The sequence below is a fragment of the Thamnophis elegans genome, chromosome 2, assembly GCF_009769535.1.
Source record: "Thamnophis elegans isolate rThaEle1 chromosome 2, rThaEle1.pri, whole genome shotgun sequence".
NCBI classification, from domain to species: Eukaryota; Metazoa; Chordata; class Lepidosauria; order Squamata; family Colubridae; genus Thamnophis; species Thamnophis elegans.
Genome location: NC_045542.1, coordinates 145,145,429 through 145,167,422, shown reverse-complemented (window position 1 = coordinate 145,167,422; position 21,994 = coordinate 145,145,429). Strand labels below are relative to the sequence as shown.

The 21,994-nt window shown below is 44.1% G+C and overlaps 1 protein-coding gene across 1 annotated transcript in view; it reads left to right on the top strand.

The window, feature by feature from the left end:
- PLXNB1 (plexin B1) overlaps positions 1-21,994 on the top strand; it is a 130,009-nt gene that overhangs the window by 104,481 nt on the left and 3,534 nt on the right. Inside the window, exons 27-34 of the mRNA XM_032211836.1 lie at positions 3,146-3,323; positions 4,183-4,286; positions 14,724-14,808; positions 15,022-15,188; positions 16,577-16,737; positions 18,510-18,657; positions 19,920-19,984; positions 20,091-20,166. Of these exons, the coding sequence (XP_032067727.1) occupies positions 3,146-3,323; positions 4,183-4,286; positions 14,724-14,808; positions 15,022-15,188; positions 16,577-16,737; positions 18,510-18,657; positions 19,920-19,984; positions 20,091-20,166 (984 nt within the window). The remainder of the gene's footprint in view (positions 1-3,145; positions 3,324-4,182; positions 4,287-14,723; positions 14,809-15,021; positions 15,189-16,576; positions 16,738-18,509; positions 18,658-19,919; positions 19,985-20,090; positions 20,167-21,994) is intronic.

The following is a 21,994-nucleotide window of genomic DNA, read 5'->3' as shown; positions in this document are numbered from 1 at the left end:
ACAGGAGAACAGAGCTGGAAAGCAGATTAGTGGGGTGGGATGGAAATAGAGATTTTACAGTATCCTTCCCCCGGGAATGGGGATTTTGCAGTATCCTTCCCCTGCCACGCCCACCAAGCCACACCACATTAATCAAGCCGCATCACACCCACCAAGCCACGCACAGGGAACCGGTAGTAAAAATTTCTGAATCCCACCACTGACGCACATCATTTTCTGCTCTTTTTTTTCCAGCTTAAATAATACTTGTCTACTTTAATAAGGCTAGGTGTCAGCGTTCCAAATATCATGCAGAATTAAATCAGAGTCCAAGGCAGAGCTATCCTTAAAGTTCCAATTTAATAAGACAGACATGTTGGCAACCATCTGTGGAATCCCAGTTCTGGAAGTTACCTAGGATTCCCACCCTGTTGAAAGTTCATGATCTTGTCCCCACACCCACAAATCCATCACATGGTCCAATCTTCTTCTTCCACGCTGGCTCCACCCAGCTGGTTCCAGTCAGGTGCAGAGGTGCGGAGACAAAAGATGACCTTGGGCTTCTAGAAAAGAATGACAACAACACATTCCACCATTCTACTCCTTTCTATTCCCCCCTCCCAACTACTACACTAATGAAACAGCATAATAAAATAAGAGAGAGTGTGGCAGGCCAAAGTTCCTAAAAAGGATATAACTGTAGGCCTGACACTAGGTTCACATACTGAGCTGAAATGAAGAAAATACAGTGACTGTGTCCACATAGCATAATGTTCTCAGCCATTATGACAAATTTCCCATAGTTTGCACGAAGACGGGATTGCAGCACTTACACTGAATTGGCAATTACCAGACCTATTCTCAGTGAGGCTAGCAAACTGTGTAAATTCTGCATGCTAAATGTGTGCTCCCAAACACGTCCTTTTTCTACAAAGATTATGCAGAGTGAAAGTATCAGAATCTTACCTGCCATAGAGTGGCTCTCTTTGAAAATGTACCTCCCCTCCCAAATGCATTCATTTCTACGGTTTAATTGGAGAAAGCTGCTTCTCTCCAGAGCTAGTATGGTACAGGTAGTCTCCGACTGAACAACCATTTGATTAATGACAGTTCAGTCAGGACAATTCCGGACTTATGACCGTTTTTTACACTTATGACCATCGCAGCATCACATGGTCATGTAATCAAAATTGATATGCTTGGCAACCGATTCATATTTATGATGTTTGTGGTGTCCCAGCGTCATGTGATCACCTTCTGATAAGCAAAGTCAAAGGGGAAACCAAATTCACTTTACAACTATGTTACTAACTTAACAACTGCAACTATTCACTTAACAACTGTGGCAAGGAAGGTCATAAAATGGAGCAAAAGTCATTCAACAGCTGCCTCGCTTAGCAACAGAAATTTGGGGCTCAATTGTAGTCATAAATTGAGGACCACCTGTGTATTGCTTTGGATCTAGATGGACAGAATTCAGTTCCCCATGAATCCATTATACTTACTAACTTGGGCAATCGGAATCTCTCTTTCTGATCTATCTCACAGAATGGCTCTGCTCATGCGGCACTTTTAACTGAGCCAGAGTGGGGTAGGGTGAGCCAAAAACCTGAATCAAGTCTCCCATTCCTCACAGTCCTGAATACTCTGACAGATCAGTCTGTCAATATTTAACAGCTTCCTGTCAACTAACTGTTTTCCTTTCCTCTCACTGAGATGAAATCCTGCAATTGAGTGGGATTGAAATTTTTTAGCAATCAGTTCTCTGCCTGGTTGCTAGGTAGGTGTGGCCATGGGGCTGTGGCCTAGATGACTTCCTGCACCATGGTGGGGAGAGGGTTTTTTTCGCCCTCCCCAGGCTCTGCAGGCTTTCCCCGAGCCTCCAGGAGAGCAAAAACGGCCTTCCCTGGACTCCGGAAGCCAGGGGTGGGTTCCTGCCAGTTCTAACCTCTTCTATAGAAGAGGTTCCACAAATCTACAGTGCCGTTTAGAAACGGTTCCAGCTCCCTCCCCCCGCCCGTCCGCCCATCATCAAGATGAAGAGCAAGAGGAGGAATTCTGGGAGTTGAAGTCCACAAGTCTTAAAGCTGTCAAGTTTGAACACCCCTGTGGTTTTTTTTCTAAAGGGTTAGGGGTGCAAGGGCCTTGTAACTTGACAGCTTTAAGACTTGCACACTTCAATGCCAGAGTTCCTGACCCAACATTTTGGTTGCTAAGCAAGAGCGTTGTTAAGTGAGTTTCACCACATTTTACAAGTTGGCCACACCCACCCAGTCACATGGCTGGCAAGCCACTCCCACCTGGTCACATGGCTGGCAAGCCACTCCCACCCGGTCACATGATCGGCAAGCCACTCCCACAAAGCAGGCCATCCTACAGAAGAGGTTCTAAAAATTTTGAAACCTACCACTGCTGGAAGTCCTCCGGAGGCCAGAAACGGGCCTGTTTCTGGACTTCTGGTACTTCCAGTAGGCCTGTTTTTTGCCCTCCCGGAGCCTCCGCGCGGACCCTGCACTTATCTGGCATCCAAAACAGGCTGTGTGGAGACTCCTGGGAGGGGAGGGGTGGGTGAGGTCATCCAGTCCTTGCAACTCCTGGTTCGATGAACCAGATTAAAATTAACATCCAGTTCACCTGAACCAGCTGAATCCCACCCCTGCCTGCCGTGCCCTACCAAAAGCAGCTTCTTTAAGCATGCAGTTTCTGCTGCCAGTTGAGAGAAAAGCCTCCGAAAATCAGCCTCAGGGAAGGAAAGTTTATGAGTCCCTCCCCACCCCCAAACTCATCTGCCATGTCACCTATCCTGCTTGCACCATTGTGGATATTTTCTCCATGATTTTCATTCTGGCCAAATCATAATCACAACAGGGAGTGGGAGGGAAGCCACCCTCCTTTTTCACTGTCTCTCTGATGGCTGATCAAATCTTTCCAGTCTTACATGGCTGGCACATACCAGTTGGGTCACGTGAGAGGAGGGTTGCGTAAGTCATGAGCCAAATCAGTGACTGTGAGGATAAAAGAGAAGCCACATGTACCTCCAATTAATTAATGAATCCAATTCTAATCCAAGACTACAGAAGGGGCCAGCAGCACTCCTGTGATTACCAGGAGCTAAGAAGAAGGGGAATGCACTAGATCAGTTGGCCTTCATTTCTTGTTTTTGCAGACATTAACAGCACAATCGCAAGCTGGGAACACAGTGGGAGGAACGGAGGGCAGCCAGGGAGTGTTGGTGAAGGGTCTGGATTGTGATACAATCACCCAAGTGAAAGAGAAGATCCTGGACCAGCTCTACAAAGGGACACCTTATTGCCATCGACCTGACTCGGACTCGCTTGACTTGGGTAAGTCAAAGACATTGGAAGGGCCACCTTGAGTAAGATCCCTAAAGTGGGAGGCATCTTGTCAGCTCCTCCCCTTGTAGGCTTTGTCTAGGTTGTTGTGGCCCGCCAGTGGAATTGGCAGCAGATTCAGACAGTGAGGAGGTTGGGGAGGAACATGGGCCAGTCCTGGAGTCTGGGGCTCTGATGTCGAAGGCAGAGAGGGGGCCAGAGCCGTATGCCCATTATCAGCTGCCTTTAGGGTCAGACATCAGTGAGGCAGAGGAACAGCTGGAGCCTGTTCCCAATATGCACATGCACAGAGTTGCCAGACGAAGGGAACAGCGAAAGCACAGGGGTCGACTTGGGAGAAAGGCCACAGGTGGATGATGAATGGCCCCTCCCAGAGGAAATAAAAGAGGGGCAAAAGAAGAGTGGAGTTTGCAGGAGACAATTAGTTAGTTAGTTAGTTTGTGACTCTCTGGAGACTCCTTGTCAAGCTTTGCAGATATGGGCCTGTCAGCTCTCCAAGCCAGATAAGGTCTGTGACTGTAAATCCTCTCTTGAAAGACTTTACTGGATGTTAATGAGCAAAATTCACAGTAAATTAATAAAAGGTTTTTTTATCGGAACCAGGAGTTTGCTTCATGCTCTTGGGAAGCCTATGTCGGAACACATGTTGGTAGGCAATTGCAAAAAAAAGTATTCCCATGCATTTCTGAGGCAATCCAGATGAATCAAATTAGACAATAGGATGTGGGGAGGATCACTTGACTAACTGCAATAGTCAATAGCCTGCCAGATGAACAAATGTGGAATTTTGCAGAGTGCTGCTTCCTAACAAGTTTTGCCTTTTGTCTTTTCTTCTGGGTGATGACAACAGAATGGCGGTCTGGACTGGCTGGGCATCTCATCCTCTCTGACGAGGATGTGACTTCAATCATCCAGGGCAGCTGGAAGAGGCTCAACACACTGCAACACTATAAGGTGAGGGAGGCTCTCTTACTTCTATGGCTCTCTCTGCAGTGGTTAGCTGAAAGAATAAGCTTGCATTGAGAATGCAAGGATTCTCCCAATCCGATGGACCACTCCACGAATTTCTGATTCCTAGGCTGCTTTGGCAATGAGACACACATGCACACTGCAGACTGGGTGAAAATGGTGGTTTCTGGCTTAACCAGAGCACTTTTTATTAGGAAAGTTCAAAGAAACTAGTCAGCAGTTAGTACAAACAAAGGATTTCACAGTATGTTACAAATCACTTCTTGATTACACATCCTGGCATTCCACATCCTGATAAGGAGAGCAGGGAGGAGGAACAAACGGTTTTACTGTTGCTTTGATTAGGAGAAATTAGGAGGTATAGAATTGTAAATCACACAGAGAGCTACATTAGGCATCTGGGAGTAACTGATTTGTTACACGAGGCGGCAAAAGGATGCAAGGCTAATTCTGTGTGTTTATATCTCAGATAATAGAGGCCTCTCATCTCTGTGTGTATATCTGTGTATTGCTATTCACATAAACACTTGAAATGAATTCGGCTTCCTTATCTAAAAGCTTTCCCAGGACTGTTTTTTCCATATGGCTCTTGGCAAATGTTCACTGGGATCAATTCAAATAGTTTATTATTCTCTTGATCACAGCTAATCTACCTGGCCAATTATGGGGCAGATTTCCCACATTTCCTCCTTTTTTATTTATTTTTTTAAATGGAGGGGGCAATTGCCATGGGTTGTTTCTTTCTCACAAATCCCCCTTCCATTGGATATCCAGGAATTATTAATTCTGATGTGTTGACACTTATTAATAATGCGTGATGCTTCTGGATAGCAGCGTCCGCAATACTTTGCATAGTGGACCTCAATAATGGTATTATGCATGGCAACATAGTTAATCCCAAAAATATCATTCCGATAAAAATAACCCTTGCTTCCAATTGTTAAAAATACCTCCAAGCCAACCATCAGTGTCCAATATGCCTTTCCAAGTTTGTACAGGAACATGTGCAGTTTGTATCATAGTTCGAGTTATTTTTTCTATTACAATTCCAGAATCATCAATTTGTATACAACAATTACTAAGATTAAATTTACCACACACTCCGCCCTCAGCAGCGAGCAAATAGTCTAAGGCTAAACGATTTTGCATAATATAAGTTCTTGACAATACACTTTCTTTTGCAAGCTTAGTTAATGCCAATGCAGTTTCATTTGTAATTATTTCTAATACAGCTTGTAATCTAATAATACGATTAATCATATATATCGGCGTTCTATATCCCCATGATCCGTCTTGTGCCCACGTCGCAGGATCATAATATGCAATAATTCTCTCAGGGGGCCACTCATCATCCTTCCAGTTACCTATTTTTATCCCTTTAGAGAGATCTATTGATCGTTTTCGTCTTTCAAGAGTATCATATACAGGGACTCCCAATTTCTGTTTTTTCTCTATAGGCATTAGGAAGAAAGAAGGTTGAATTGCCCCCAAAATGCATGACCCATACCAACCTGCGGGTAACATATTATAGGCAAAATTACCACATATCCAATATAACCCATCAGGTGAATTCCACACAATAGTATCATTTTCAGGGTCTGAAAGTCCTCGTAACTTAGTTACTTTCAGCAATGAGTTTTCAGGTTGGGTCATATTAGTTTGTGAAACCCAAGTGTTATTTTCCCACTCATTAGAACATTTTAGAAATCCCATAGGTTTATTTCTTTTAGTTTGATTATTTTTATTTCTGGTATAACATATATGACCTATTATATGGGAGGTAACTTGCCAGGTTTCATTGAAGTTGTTATTAAAGGTGAAGTTCCCTTTCCATTGAGCTATTTCAGTATAATTTGCTTCTTGTACATGCCATGGCCAGCGATCTCCCATAGTGGTTCCTCCACATACAAAACAATTTTTTAACATAAGTTCTGTAGCAACTTCTTGAGCCAAATTAATAAACATATTTTTTGCTTTTGGAGGTGTAGGTAGATCGTTAAGTTTAGCAATCTCCTGCTCATAACTCCAAAAAAACTTTACAGGTTGATTTGTCAATTTTGTTGCTTCAGTCTTTACAATAATATATCCATAAGGATCCTTCCCTGCTTTATCTATACCAATACCATAATGATAGTATCGGGTGCCTAAAGTACCTGCTACCTGCGCAGAAAGGCAGAGTGGCGTGCAGTGATGGGATTGACAATCAGTAGTGACTGGAGTAATAGAAAGATCAAAATTATTAGGTCCATAGCCACTTGTATACCAATATACACTCGGTAGGGTATAGCCTCCATGTGATGAAAGTGTCGAGCGAGTGAATAAATATCTACGGTTTTGGATATATGATTGTTCCCACGACTGTCCTCCACAGGTTACCCCCGCGGATCCTGTTCCTTGCCCTATATCAATTGCTAAACATGTATCAAAACAAACAATAATGGGTGCTATTCCCTTTGAGACATTATGGGCTATGTACCCTGATAATCTTTGTGCTGTAAGAAATTGATGTTTTAAACTAGATCCTCCTTTATAGCCATAAACATAGATGCTACTTGTTATAGGTCCTACTGCTTTTGGTTCATAACATTGTATCCCATTTGGTGTATAGCACTGATTGTATTGTGTATTATTATGTGTGCATGGTGGTATTAAAGTTCCATTGCATTCAGGTTTCATAGTATAATATATTAAGGTCATAGAAATTTTTGTGCCTTGTTTGGTTTTTTGTAAACAGGCTGTGCAAATGTCCTCTTTTATCTCTCTTTTTGTAAGGTGGCGAAAGCTGCCTCCTCCTATCTCTTGTTGATAACTCAATAATGTTAAGAACCACTCACTAACTGGGGGAAATTTTATGCTTGCTCTTGAAGTTACTTCTGTTTTTATCATTTTATTAGGTAACCCTTTTTGATATTGTATGCATTGATACCAACCTATAGAATTCTCTGTAATTTTTACTTTAATGTGTGATAAACAGCTATTCTCTTTCGGGTGTGAAATACCTCTCACATTCTGGATTGCCTTTTTGAATTTTGCAGGCAAAAATTGCCATGTAATTAAACACGCTGCAGCTGGATTTTTCAAATAACAAGTTAAGGTAACTTGTGTATTGGCTTCTCCGTATGTATTGTGAGGGTAGATGCATATCCCTTGAGAATTGCAGTTTTCCCTATTGGAGTACGGAATGATCGCTCTTTTTGAGCGGTTGTGTGTGAAAGGAATTTCTTGAATATCCTCCACTATTCCCTTCTTATGTTTGCGTTCATATTCACATGCCCCCCATACAATTAAAAGCACAATTCTCACCCCGAACATCATTAGCAAAAGGTGCAACAGAAAATGCTTACAAGACATTGGAAGAGCCCAAAAATCCCAAAATCCCATTTCCTGTCCAGGCGACGGTCCTCTGAAAAATGGGCATCGGGGCTGACGTACTCTGGGAACATATGACCGGCCAATGACCTGTTCCGGACGGATTTTCATTTTTAGCACTAGACGTCAAAAGAGGGATCAATAGATCTTACGTGATAATCGTTAGAAAAAGGATTATCGATAGCTTGTTGTACTGTGGGTGTAGACTACATGTGGCCTAGCAGTTAACTAGTGGTTTTCCCAGTTGCAATGTATATGGCTGTGAAAGTTGGACCATAAGGAAGGCTGAGCGCCAAAGAATTGAGGCCTTTGTACTATGGTTCTGGAGAAGACTCCTGTGAGTCCCTTGGATTGCAAGGCGATCAAACCAGCCAGTCCTAGAGGAGATCAACCCTGACTGCTCTTTAGAAGGACAGATCCTGAAGAGGAAACTCAAATACTTTGGCCACCTAAGGAGAAGGAAGGACTCACTGGAGAAGAGCCTAATGCTGGGAAGGATTGAGGGCAAAAGAAGAACGGGACAACAGAGAATGAGGTGGCGGGATAGAGTCATCGAAGCAGTAGGCGTGAGCTTAAATGGACTTTGGAGGATGGTAGAGGACAGGAAGGCCTGGAGGAATGTTGTTCATGGGGTCACAATGGGTCGGACACAACTTCGCAACTAACAACAAAGCAGTTAACACACTGGGTTTGTTGACTGGAAGGTTGGCAGTTTGAGACCCAAATGCCACATGATGGGATGATCTCCCATTACTGGCTCACCTATTGAAAGCGTACACATGCAAGTAGATAAATAGGTACCAATTCAGAGGGAAGGTAAAAGCATTATTTATGCTTTGACCAGGGGTGGGTTTCAGTCAGTACGCACCGGTACGCCCATACCCATTCGTGAAATTTAGCGTGTCTTCACGTACCCGTTCTTCTGGAGGCCCCGTACCGGAACGCTCCCTCCCCTGGCCTGCTCCCTTGCTCACTCCTCCTGCCCGCTCAGTCACCACTCGATCACTCGCTTGCACCAGGCTTGCCCTGCCCACCCACTTCCTTTGCTGGAGCAAAGGATTGGGAGAAGCCCACGTGGCGCGCGCTCCTTCTCTTTGACAGCCACCTGGTTTCCAATGGGGGTTGGGGAAGAAATCCATGCGTTTCCTCTCTCTTCATGGATCCCCCCCTCCGCAGCTCTAGGGCAGACGCCCCCGGCACAGCCCCTGCCCAACCAGAGAAAGGCAAAGCCCCTGGAGAGGCAAGATGGTCAGTTGTGCCAGATGCTCAGAACCGAGGCAGAGAAGAAGACCGAGAGAGGTGGAGCCACAGACTCCCCCCTTTCCCACTGCCCCACAGCTTGTTGCCTTGGGTGGGACCAGGGCGCACGTGGGATGAGTGGAGTTTGCGACCAACTTCAAAGTGAATAGGGCTGTTTGTGACTAAATGAGACAGAAAACATAGAGGGATGTAAGAGAACATGGAGGTAATCTAGTCTAACCCCTTCCCAAGGCAGGAGTCCTTACACTTCCTTCTCTTTGAGAGCTGTCAGTGGCAGACATGAGGGAAATTGTGCGTGTGTGTGTGTGTGTGTGTGTGTGTGTGAGAGAGAGAGAGAGAGAGAGAGAGAGAGACAGACAGATAGACAGACAGGCAAAGACAGAAAGAGAAAGAGAGAGAAAGAATGAGAAAGAAAGAAAGAAAGTTGGAGAGAGACAAGAAAGAAGGAAGGAGGGAAGGAAGGAAGAGAAAGAGAGAAAGTGGGGGGGAGAGAAACAAGAAAGAAGGGTGGAAGAAAGAAAGAGGAAGAGAAAGGAATGAAAGAAGGAAAGAGGGAGGGAGAGACACAAGGAAGGAAGGAAGGAAAGAAGGAAGAAAGAAAAAGAAAGGAAGGAAGGAAAGAAAGTTGGAGAGAGAGACAAGAAAGAAGGAAGAAGAGAAAGAAAGAAAGTGGGGGAGAGAGACACAAGAAAGTAAAAAGGAAGGAAGGAAGATAAAGAAAGGAAGGAAAGAAAGAAAGTTGGAGAGAGAAAGAAAGGAAGGAGAAAGAGAAAGAAAGAAAGAATGAGAAGAGAAAGAAAGAAAGTGGAGAGAGACAAGAAAGAGGAAGGAGGGAAGGAAGAGAAAGGAGAAAGTGGGGTGGAGAGACACAAGAAAGAAGGAAGGAAGGAAAAGAGGAAGAGGAAGGAAAGAAAGAAAGGGAGAGAGAGACACAAGAAAGAAAGGAAGGAAGAAAAAGGAAAGAATGAATGAAAGAAAGAAAGAAAGAAAGAAAGAAAGAAAACTTATGATCACAATTGAGCCCAAAATTTTGGTTGCTAAGCAAGAACGTTGTTAAGTGAGTTTCACCACATTTTCCAACTGGGCCATGCCTACCCAGTCACACGACCGCCAAGTCACTCCCATTCGGTCACATGACTGCCGAGCCACTCCCACAAAACAGGCCACACCTACAGAATAGGTTCTAAAAAATGTGAAACTCACCACTGGCCTTGAGATATATAATCATGCCAGCCACATAACAATGGAAATGTCTTCAGACCAAGGCTAGGAAATAGACATGAGCACTGCCCTGTTTTTTTTTCTAAATAATAATACTAGCCACTTCAAAAATGAGGAGGGGCAGCACTGGAATAGCAATCCTTTTAAGGAGCTCTCCGTAACTGGAGGAAAACTGAAGATCACGGATAGCCCATTCCTTCACTTCAACCTGAGGCCTTGTGTATCATTAACATTGGGAAAAGAGTCACCAACACATGAGAGGAGGGATGGCACACAAGAAATTACAATGCCCTGTTGCAGAGCACGCAACTGGGAAAGTCTGCTAAATCACAGGAAACTGAGATGCTTAAGGCCACCAGGAGATAAATCCTATGCAACATTTACAACATGCCTGCAGTGTAAGCAGCAGACCTAAAGCAATTATAACCCAGGAATGTACATCTCCTTCTTCTATACACCTTCAATCACTTTCTGATGAAGGCACCTTCAGTGTGATCACTGGGACTCCTTTTGACAATTAGCATTGATGAGTGTCAGAATAAGACTCTGTATTAGGTCAATGGTTGCCTACAACTCATACCACAATAGCTGTTGGTTTTTTTTGCAAAGCTCTTAATATAAAACAAAACCATTGCTTGCGACATAAAATAATCACCACATAAGGGATGCTCAGATTGATGAACAAGAGGAGCATAATTCCTTCCTTGTGAGATCAAAGATAATGACTATAGGTAGTTGTTAACTTACAACCAGTTGCTTAGCAACTAATTGAAAATGCAACGGACCTCCACGGGGGACTTACAACCGAGTTCCAAAGTTCCAATCGCTGTTCCCTCCCTCATCCTGCATGGTCACATGACTGCATTTCAGGTCCCTGACAATAGCCATTTACAGCATCACATGGTCGCACTTTGGTGAAAACCGGCATTTACGACAAAACTGATGAAAACTACGGGTTTGCTTACTGAGCATAGCATTTGCTTAACGATTGCCGCAAAACAGATCATAAAATCAGGTTGAACGTTTGGGTGACTCACTTGATGACCGTCATGACTTACAACAGTAATGGGCGGCCTCCCTTAGGACTATCTGTGGTAATTGGCAACCTCCCCGCCTTTCCGTCCATGGTAAAATCTTCCAAACTGTCCCGAGGTGGGCTGCTGCCGGTTCGCCCTGGATCAGGCGAACCGGTTAGTGGGGGCAGCAGGAGGCTCTGCCCATCCGACCGGACGCTTCTGCGCATGCACGGAGCAAACTGGTAGTAAAATAAGTTGCAACCCACCACTGAACCTGTCTGTGTGCATCAAGAAAGATTGCTGGCTGGACTGAAAAGAAGTAATTAAGTCCCCAGGCAGCCTATTAAGATGTAATCGGTGAACAATAGTTTTGGCTTCCTAGCATCACCATCTTTCAAAATAGATTTTTCCTTACATTCTGTTAAGTTTTGAAAGGCTGGCAAGCTCAGGAAACAAGAAGCACTTGGATTTCGGGGAAAAAAGGCAGATTCTCGGAAACCTGCTGGAGCAATTCTCTAGCTCAACTTGTAGCAAAATTAAGGTGGAGTTATTCGTAAGTCTCTTTCTCCAATCGCCTCCCTACCCTGGATTTAAAAGTCCATTGTGTAATTGCCCCGTTTCCTCTCTTAATTGTCTCCTCTGTATTCCCAAAGCCAGTTAGGCATTTCATCACACCTTCAGACAACAACTCATCCCACTCCATCTGCTGCACCTGGATAGTTCTTAACCGGCTCCTTTATTACTCCCATAAGAGTTTTTAAAGATCGGCCTTTATAGTTCCAAAAGTGCTTTTCAAAAGGCAGCTGGACTTCCAAGGGCAAAAAAAACCCACAAGAAAGTCCATTTGTCTTTTGAAAAGCATCTTAGCAACAACCACGATCTGGATGATTGAGAATCTGGGCGATTGAGAATCTCCATAGACAATCAACCTTTATGGCTGGTCCTCCGGGACAGAGTAAATAAGAAGTATATGTTGCCTATCACTGGAACAACATCTGTCCCTGTAGATATGGGCAATCCTTGAGTTATGACCACAACTGATCCTAAAACTTCCATTGCTAAGCAAGATTAAATGAATTTTGCTCCATTTTATGACCTTTCTTGACACAATTGTTAAGTGAATCGCTGCAGTGATTAACATGTTAGTAACACGGTTGTTAACAAATCTGGATTCCCATTGACTTTGCTTGTCGGAAGGTGACAAGAAGATGATCGCACAACCCTGGGACATTGCAACCGTCATAAATACATGCCAGTTGCAAAGTGTCTGAATTTTGACCATGTGACCCCAGGGACATTGCAAAGGTCATAATTGTGAAAAGTGGTCATAAGTCACTTTTTTCAGCTCCATTGTAACTTTGGTTGTAAGTTGAGGACTATCTGTAATTTCAGGCAACCCTCCACCAACTACAGATTCTCAATTTATGACCGGTCACTTAAATCATTGATCATTGATCATTACAACGTGCGGTGAGGTTTATGGCTGGTGAGGCAAGCAGGCAAAAGCTGCCCTATGTCGGACACAGCGCCGGGGCTTTCCGAAAGCCCTGCCGCTGTGTCCGACATTTCGGAAAGCCCCAGCGCTGTGTCCACCATACTGTTGCCTCTAGTGCCGGGGCGGCAGGGCGGATTTTGAAAAAACCGCCCTGCCGCCCCGGCGCTAGAGGCAACAGTCGCCCTGCCACTATGTCCGCCATAGTGGCGTCCCGCCTCTATGGCGGACACAGCTCCGGAGCGTCCAAAAGCCCTGCCACTATGTCCTAAAGCCCTGCCGCTATGTCCAAAAGCCCTACCGCTATGTCCAAAAGCCCTGCTACTATGTCCAAAAGCCCTGCCGCTATGTCTGACATAAAAATAGTGCCAGCCTGTGCGCCAGCAGAGGCGGGTAAAACACACACACACACACACACACACACATTACTTACAATAATACAATTACTTACAAATTACATTAATTTTGAATTCCTCCCCCCTCCCTCTGACCCACATACCTTTTCCAGCTGTTTCACAGAGGATTTCAACTCTGCTCTTGTCTGCCATGATGAAAATGTAAAAATGTAAAAGGAAAAAGGCAAGAGCTGCTGAGGTCAGGCTGGGTTAGCTGCTGCCAGAGTCCCCAATGGATGACTCTGTTTAACTGTTTAAAAAAGCCTCTAAAAAAATGCCCCCTACAGAAGGAGGCGAGAGAACCACGTGCCTCATCTACATAAAGAATTTTTCGGCTTTTAACCCTTGCTTAACTTTGCTCAAGTGATTGTAAAGATAGACTAAATGAGGCACGTGGTTCTCCCACCTCCTCCTGTAGAGGGCACTTTTTTAGAGGCTTTTTTAAACAGTTAAGCACTAAGCAGAGTCATCCACTGTGACTCTGGCAGCAACTACCTCAGCCTTTTTCCTTTTAATTTTTTTTTTCTTTTCATGATGACAGTGGTGAGGACCTTTCTCCCCTGCCTCCCCTGACTGTACGTCACTGGGTGGAAAGGAAACAACATTCCGTGCACCTTTGGCATTTAGTGATGCCGGCCACATGACCACAGAGACATCTTTAGACAGCGCTGGCTCTTCAGCTTAGAAACGGAGATGAGCACTGCCCTCTAGAGTCGGGAACAACTAGCACATATATGCAAGGGGAACCTTTACCTTTAGCTTATCCTATTTTGCTATACTGAAATTTGTAAAGGGAAATTGAATTCTCTTTTTTCACCTCTTCTGTGTCAATATTCAGGAAAGCTTAGGCCATAGTTGAATAGAGCTTTTACTTTATGATTCTTGTATTATTATTACTGACACCATGGCTAAATTCTATGCTGCTGAGGTAAAAACATGCCACCAAATATTATATATCTATTGTTAGCTTTTTATTTTTCTCTAACCTATTGATTGCAATAAAGTATGTGAAAATCCAGTCTTGAGTACTGCTTTGATACTGGAAAACAGGATATAGACATAAATAAATAACTAGCTACAATTAACAACAAGTGCCGTGATCAAATAAAAGAGGCTACTTTTAAAAATACAGTCTGCATAAGGGAATCCTTAGAGAGCCGAGGTGGCGCAGTGGTTAAATGCAGCACTGCAGGTTACTTCAGCTGACTGCAGTTCTGCAGTTCTGCAGTTCGGCTGTTCAAATCTCACCGGCTCAGGGTTGACTCAGCCTTCCATCCTTCCGAGGTGGGTAAAATGAGGACCCAGATTGTTGTTGGGGGCAATATGCTGACTCTGTAAACCGCTTAGAGAGGGCTGAAAGCCCTATGAAGCGGTATATAAGTCTAACTATTGCTATTGCTATCCTGGCCCTAAGTATTTTGGAGGTGAAGCGTGTCCTGTCAATCTCCAAGCATTTTAAATTATGGGCACTGCTGAACTGGTTAGCTTCTGCTCTAATGATATCAAAAGCCATATTATGTAAAATATCACATTAGCACACAAGGAGATAAGATGATGTTATGTGTCTAATCTCAAATGCCAACTTCCAGATATTTTTTGCTGAAGTACAATACAACAAGATGTTGAGTCCAGAAAGCTGTTTAACCCATTTTTATTTGTCCATGCTCAGGTGCCTGATGGAGCCACTGTTGCCCTAGTCCCTCGTATGACCAAACACCTTCCCAGGGAGAATCAGGATTACATCCCTGGAGAGAGTGAGTGACCAACTCTTATTTGGCTATTAGGGAAAAAGCAGCTTGGGTCGACTGAATGGTCAAAGGAACAAAAATGGACCAGACCAGTTTGGAGTAGCAGCTTAATTTAAGAAGATGGGGAGGGGGGGATGGTCAATTGAGAAATTTAGCAACTGCTATCTGATGATCTATTGCCAATCATCCAGAGTGGTCTTATGCTGGCTTGTGTTTTAGAAACTCCAATGCTGGAGGATGCAGATGAGGGTGGCATGAAGCTTTGGCACCTGGTGAAATCGACCGAGGAACCTGAGCTGCCTAAACATCGGCGAGGGAGCCTGCGGGAACGGGAGAGAGCCAAAGCGATTCCAGAGATCTATCTAACGCGCCTCCTTTCCATGAAGGTAAGAAGGGATCCAATCTTCAGTTTGGCTCTATTTATTCCCAACAATTCTTTCAGGCTTTATGTCCCTGCATGCAATCTTGGGAGGAAGCCCTGTTGAAAGAATAATGCTTTCTCCTGAACAAACGTGCACAACTGCGGGTCTAGTTTCCTTGACTTGATCTCATGGACAATGTTGTTTACTAGGAATTTAATTGGAAGGCAAATTAGAACCAGCAGTGGGTTTCTCTTTTTGTTATCACCAGTTCGCCGCACATGCGCCCCAGGGGTGGATTTCTGCCGGCATTACTACCGGTTCAGCATGCAAAAAAATTTGTGCACACATGCTTCACTCACCCACACACTAGATGCGCATGCACATTTGCACCTAAAAAGGTCTGTGCATGCGCACGTTAGAAAAGGGCAAAAAAGTACATTTTTGCAATGAAGATTGTTCTGTGCAGTGCAGAACAGAAAATCAAGATGGCGGCTACAAGGTTCGGGTGCATGTCCGGCAAAGTTACCGGTCCAAACCGGTAGGAACCCTCCTCTAATGCGCCCGGTCTTCTGCGCATGCACGTGCTTGTGCGTATGCCTTCCGCGCATGCAGCCAGCCTCAAACACATGCCTAAACAGGATGGCATAGAGCCAGGGTGGGTGGGCTAGCCCACCTGTGATTTCTGCTACCAGTTCAGGCGAACTAGTCCAAACCGGCTGAATACCCCCTCTGATTAGAACAGATAAAAGGAGACATTTCAACACATCAGGCATATGGGATTCTTTGACACAAGGTGTAATAATAATGTTAGGATTGCTGAGAAGTTACCCAACACAATATACTTCTAAGGGGGCTCCATAGGAAAAGGTATTTAAGGTAGATGCAATTTTTGCTTTCCAATTCTGTGATAGAAAGATTTCTTTATTAGTGGAGATTAAGAGAAACAGCAACAAATAATTTGGCATAGGAGATCCTGTAAAAAAAATTCATGTAGGAAATGACCTGCTATTTTTTTCTTCTCTTCTTGATCTATTCCAGGGGTCTCCAAACTTGGCAGACAGGTGGACCTTAATGCCCAGAATTCCCTAGCCAGCATGGCCGGCTGAGGAATTTTGGGCGTTGAAATCCACAAGTCTTAAAGTTTCCACATTTGAGGACCCCTGATCTATCAGGATTCTCTAGCCCACAGAATTTGTGATTCCCTTAGCTGGTTTTCCTTAGATCAGAACTACATGGTAGGATCACCTTTCCCATTTTGACATATAATGGGAGAATCCGTAACATCCGTTGGCTGTAAATTTATCCTGAACTTTCCTTCAAGGTTTTCATTGCTCTTGTATTTGTTGCCCCCACCCCCACCCCAAGAGAACTGTGCCATAACTTGTTCAGATTTGTGCTGTGTTTGCTTGTAGGGCACGCTACAGAAATTTGTAGACGATTTATTCCAAGTGATCCTCAGTACCAATCGTCCTGTCCCTCTGGCTGTGAAATATTTTTTTGACCTGCTAGATGAGCAAGCACTGAATCATGGGATCACAGATCCAGAAACCATCCACATCTGGAAAACAAATAGGTAGGCAACCAAATCTACTGGAAGCCGCTTCTCAAAAGCTGAATGTCTTCATTGTGCTATTTATTGGTTTGCTCTTCATTTCCCCACAGAAGGTAATAACCTCGCAAAACTCTGCTGATGCCCAGCCCAATATTATCTATGTGATATTAATAATCCTATTTTACAGTTAGGGTATATTGCAATCAGAAAATTATGGACCAGCCTAGATGGGATGGTGAATATGGCACCAGTGGGAGGGGGTTTATCTATAAGACAAAATAATTATAAATTTTGTAGGCACTGCAGTTGGAGAACAATAGGGTAAACCACATGGTTTCATGTTTATAGGCTTAGTTAAGTATCCTATAAATTGCGCTACAGAAATACTTCACATCATGAAACTGGCATGTTTTGCACGTACATTAATAGTGTAACTGACACTTAATTCGCTGGTTGACTCATGTGCCCAGGGCATTTCATTTGTAGACAGCTTCAAACAGCCCTGACAACATCGATATGGTGACCTGGGCCTCATGGCATCATTGCACAAATGGCTTTATTGCGTAATGATGTCATGACGCTACACAAGTTTACAGTATACGTTTGATCGTTGTAAAATGGGTCAGCAGCATGATCGACCCAATTTTTACATTTTTTGCAAGTTATTAAGCACAAACTATGCAGTTGTCAAAAGGCCTCTGTGGTTGTTAAGCAAACACAGCAGTTGTTAAGCAAATCCATAGTTCACTATTGGGCAACCAAAGGTGCTTTTTTTTCCCCAAGAGGCAACTGAACTTTCTTGGTTTTTCTTTGAAGACCTTTCACTTGTCATCCAAGAAGCTTCTTCAGCTCTGACTGGATGGTGGGGAATGGAAGGATTCAGCATCCAGTCAGAGCTGAAGAAGCTTCTTGGATGAGAAGTGAAAGGTCTTCAAACCAGAGGGTCCGGTTGCCTCTTGAAAAAGCACCTTTGGGACAACCATTTTTTTATTTTTATTTATTTTGTCAAGCATGTATTAGATAACATATATATGTATAACCATGGTTTTGGATACATGAAATGTATACGAATAAAAAGAAACATTAGGACAGGGATGGTAGGTATTTTGGTGCGCTTATGAACGCTCCTTACAGACCTCTTAGGAAGGGAGTGAGGTCAACAGTAGACAGTCTAAGGTTAAAGTTTGGGGAGTTTGGGGAAGAAACCAGAGTCAGGTAATGCATTCCAGCATTGACCACTCTGTTGCTACAATCACATTTGGAGCGGTTTATCATAAGCTTGTATCTCTTGTGTGCTCCTATATTGTTGCGGTTGAAGCTGAAGTAGTCATTGACAGGTAGGACATTGTAGTACATAATTTTATGTACTACACTCAGGACAGACCGAAGGTGGCATAGTTCTAAGTTGTCCAAGCCCAAAATTTCAAGCCTGGTGGTGTAAGGTATTCTGTTGCTAGCAGAGGAGTGGAGGACTCTTCTTGTGAAATATCACTGGACTCGCTCAATTGTGTTAATGTCCGATATGCAGTGTGGGTTCCAGACAGATGAACTGTATTCGAGAATTGGTCAAGCAAAGGTTTTGTATGACCTGGATGATTGGGAATCTCCAAAGAAATCCACTATTGGGCACTTCCCCCCCCCCAAAAAAAAACAGAAGTTGTAAGTCGAGAACGACATTTATGTAATTGATATCATTTGTGTCATGATGTTGTCGTGAACGTGTCATTTGCCAGCCTTTGCATGTTAACAGTCCTGACGAGTGCTCTCGACTGAGCCTTATTTTCTTCCTGCAGTCTGCCTTTAAGGTTCTGGATCAACATCATCAAGAACCCCCAGTTTGTGTTTGATGTGCAAACGTCAGATAATGTGGACGCTGTGCTCTTGGTCATTGCTCAGACTTTCATGGACTCCTGCACCCTTGCTGACCACAAACTGGGTCGGGTAAGCCTGGAAGAATGCAGCTGAGAATGAATGTGAAGAGAATCTGGAAGCCATGTCCCCCAAATGGTTATTTCCTGGTGCAAGAGGTGTGTGACAGGGTATCCAGGTTTTTGGAAGGATAGAATCAAGATCATGTGAAGTGTTAACACCACTTCATAATGCCTTAGTAAGGCCACACTTAGAATACTGCATTCAGTTTTGATCGCCACAATGTAGAAAAGATGTGGAGACTCTAGAAAGAGTGCAGAGAAGAGCAGCAAAGATGATTAGGGGACTGGAGGTTAAAATATATGAAGAACGGGTGTGTCTAGTTTAATGAAAAGAAGGACTGGGGGAGACATGATAGCAGTGTTCCAATATCTCAGCAGTTGCCATAAAGAAGAGGGAGTTAATCTATTCTCCAAAGCACCTGAGGTTAGGACAAGAAGCAATAGATGGAAACAAGGAGAGAAGCAACTTAGAACTGAGGAGAAATTTCCTGACATTAGAACCACTAATCAGTGAAGAACAACTTGCCTTCAGAAGTTGTGAATGTTCCAACACTGGAGGTTTATAAGAAGAGATAGGACAACTATTTGTTTGAAATAGAATAGTGTTTCCTGCCTGAGCAGGGGGTTGGATTAGAAGACATCTAAGGTCTCTTCCAACTTTATTGCTCTGCTCTGCTCTGCTCTGCTCTGCTCTGCTCTGCTCTGCTCTGCTCTGCTCTGCTCTGCTCTGCTCTGCTCTGCTCTACTCTACTCTACTCTACTCTACTCTATTGTTTTTCTCTCAGCTGGTTGGTTCGATGATTTGATCTATATTCTGGCAAGAACTCAAAGGAGCTATAGTTAATATGATATGATATAATAAACTAATAATATAATATAATAAACAAGAACTCAACAGCCCCTTCTCTTGCAGTTATATTGTCTCCAGGTATAGAAGTCACAGGAATTTCTTAAAGGGAAGATGCTACTTTATGAGCATTAGTGTAACTTGTCATATGAGATGTGGTTGCTGCATTATCATGGATATCTCTTAGCTAATTCTAGTGATGGCAGCAATGCTAAGGAGCTCTGCACCACATTTTTCAGAGGAAGATTTAGGTGTGACTGCTTGGATAAGGAGAGGAAATGGAAGTAGTCTGCCAGTGCCTCCAATTACAGCTTTTTCTTCCTTTCCTCCTCATTCCCCCCTGAGAGAGTGTTAATTGTTTTCTTTATGTGTAAAATTTTCTAGGCATTAAAATTAATGTATTTCTTTTCTGGTGGCCTTTCCAGGATTCCCCAATTAACAAGCTGCTCTATGCCCGTGACATTCCACGCTATAAACAGATGGTGGAAAGGTAAGGAGGAAGATTCAAAGGGAGGTCATATATATTCAAAGAAGGGGAACAGGCAGAGGGCAAGCTGGATGCAGCAATAATAAGAAAGAGCCTTTCTCTTCTGCAGGTACTATGCAGATATTCGCCAAACCATCTCAGCCAGCGATCAAGAGATGAATTCTGCCTTGGCAGAGCTGTCACGGGTGAGAATCCTCCCAGCTGAATCCTCCCAGATGTTGGATAACCATTTGTCTGAAGTGGTGTAGGGTTTTCTGCCTAAGCAGGGGGTTGGACTAGAAGACCTCCAAGGTCCATTCCAACTCTGCTATTATGTTCCATTCCATTCTATTCCATCCTATCCTATTCAGTGTTGGGTTCTGGCCAGTACGGGCGTACCGATGCCTGCTGGGAGCAGCAGGCACCGTTCCAGTACGGTGCTTCGGAGAGCCCACCCGCCCGCCCGGGCTCCTTACCTGGTTGCGATGGGATCTGGAACCCACCAATGATTCTATTCTATCCTAAGCTACATCCTTCCTTTTTTTGTACATGTTCCCAGCCAAGGCCTTTATCAGGGCCATTCTTAGAAGCAGCATCAGTGTCCCTTGCCACTTGTGATTTTATTACAGGTAGTCCCTGACTTATGACCAGTTACTTAGCGACTCTTCCAAGTTATGTCTTACCTCACATGACCACACACTTCAGGCGTTTGGCAACACAGCCGTATTAACCTGTTTGCTGCATCCCACACTTGGCTGCATTTTATGACATATTTGCCCCAAACCGTCACTTAACTTCCGGTTTTTGGCAAAACTACACCTGTAACGAAACATTGGTTCACTTAACCCCCACTGTATTTGTTTAACGATGCAGGGTTTTGTTTTGCAAGCGCCACATAAAAGAGTTGTAAAATCAAGTGAGCCCGTAGGGAAGGCTGCCCTGTACTGCAATGATTTGTAGCCTGGACTCTCTTTGAAGATCGTTCGACAACTTCAGTTTCTTCAAAACAAAGCTTCAGGGTCGCTCAATGGAATTGGCTGATAAAATCATGTGAAACCAGTGCTTCGCAGATGCTTTGGTGGCCAAGCCATTTCTCCACCTGGTTGGAGATTTCCAACAACTTGAATGGCTGCTGGGGGCAGGGGTAGGGGTAATGGTGAAGGTATCTCTTCTGACCTAGGCTTCACAAAATCACCAAGCAGACTCCTTGTCCCGACAAAACTCCTTTTTATTAAGCTAATGTGAATTCCCCTCATTCCCCTCCAGCACAGTCCTGGCAAACAGTCTTTCAAGGGTGAATTTATAAGCACAGACCTTATCAGGCTTGGAGAGCTGCCAGGCCAATACCTTCCGAACACAAGAAAATACTTGGCAAGGCGTCTCTGAGAGTCACGAACAAATCTTCACACTAATTAACAGAACTAATTGTCTCCTGCAAACTCCCCTCACCTTTTGCTCCACTTTATTTCCTATGTGAGGGGCCGTTCATCGTCCACCAGTGGCCTTACTCCCAAGTCGACTCCTGTTCTTTAGCTGTTCCCTTCTTCTGGCAACTCTGCACATGCGCACACTGGGAACAGGCTCCAGCTGTTCATCTGCCTCACTGATGTCTGACTCTGAAGGCAGCTGATAACTGGCATACGGCTCTGCCCCCCCCCCCCCCGCCTCCGACACAGAGCCCTCATCAGAGCCTTCCCCAGACTCCAGGACTGGCCCATGTTCCTCCCCAACCTCCTCACTGACTGAATCTGCTGCCAGCTCCACTGGCTGCTGGTGGGCCACAGCAGTATCTCAAGGAACGTCTCTTCCTTATGAACACACCCAGGCTGTTTAGTCCTTTTTTGGGTTGTTTTTTTAGGTTCGCTCCCCATGTGAATAAGTCAAGAGTCTGCAAGGGACAGACTTCTCTTAGACACGAGCCCCATCAGGTTTGCTCACCAAAGTCTTTTTGAATGAAGCTTCTATTCCCCCAGGCATTTTCTCTAGTTTATATGCTCACTTTCACCGAGTAGAGCACCTTTGGGAAAACGATGA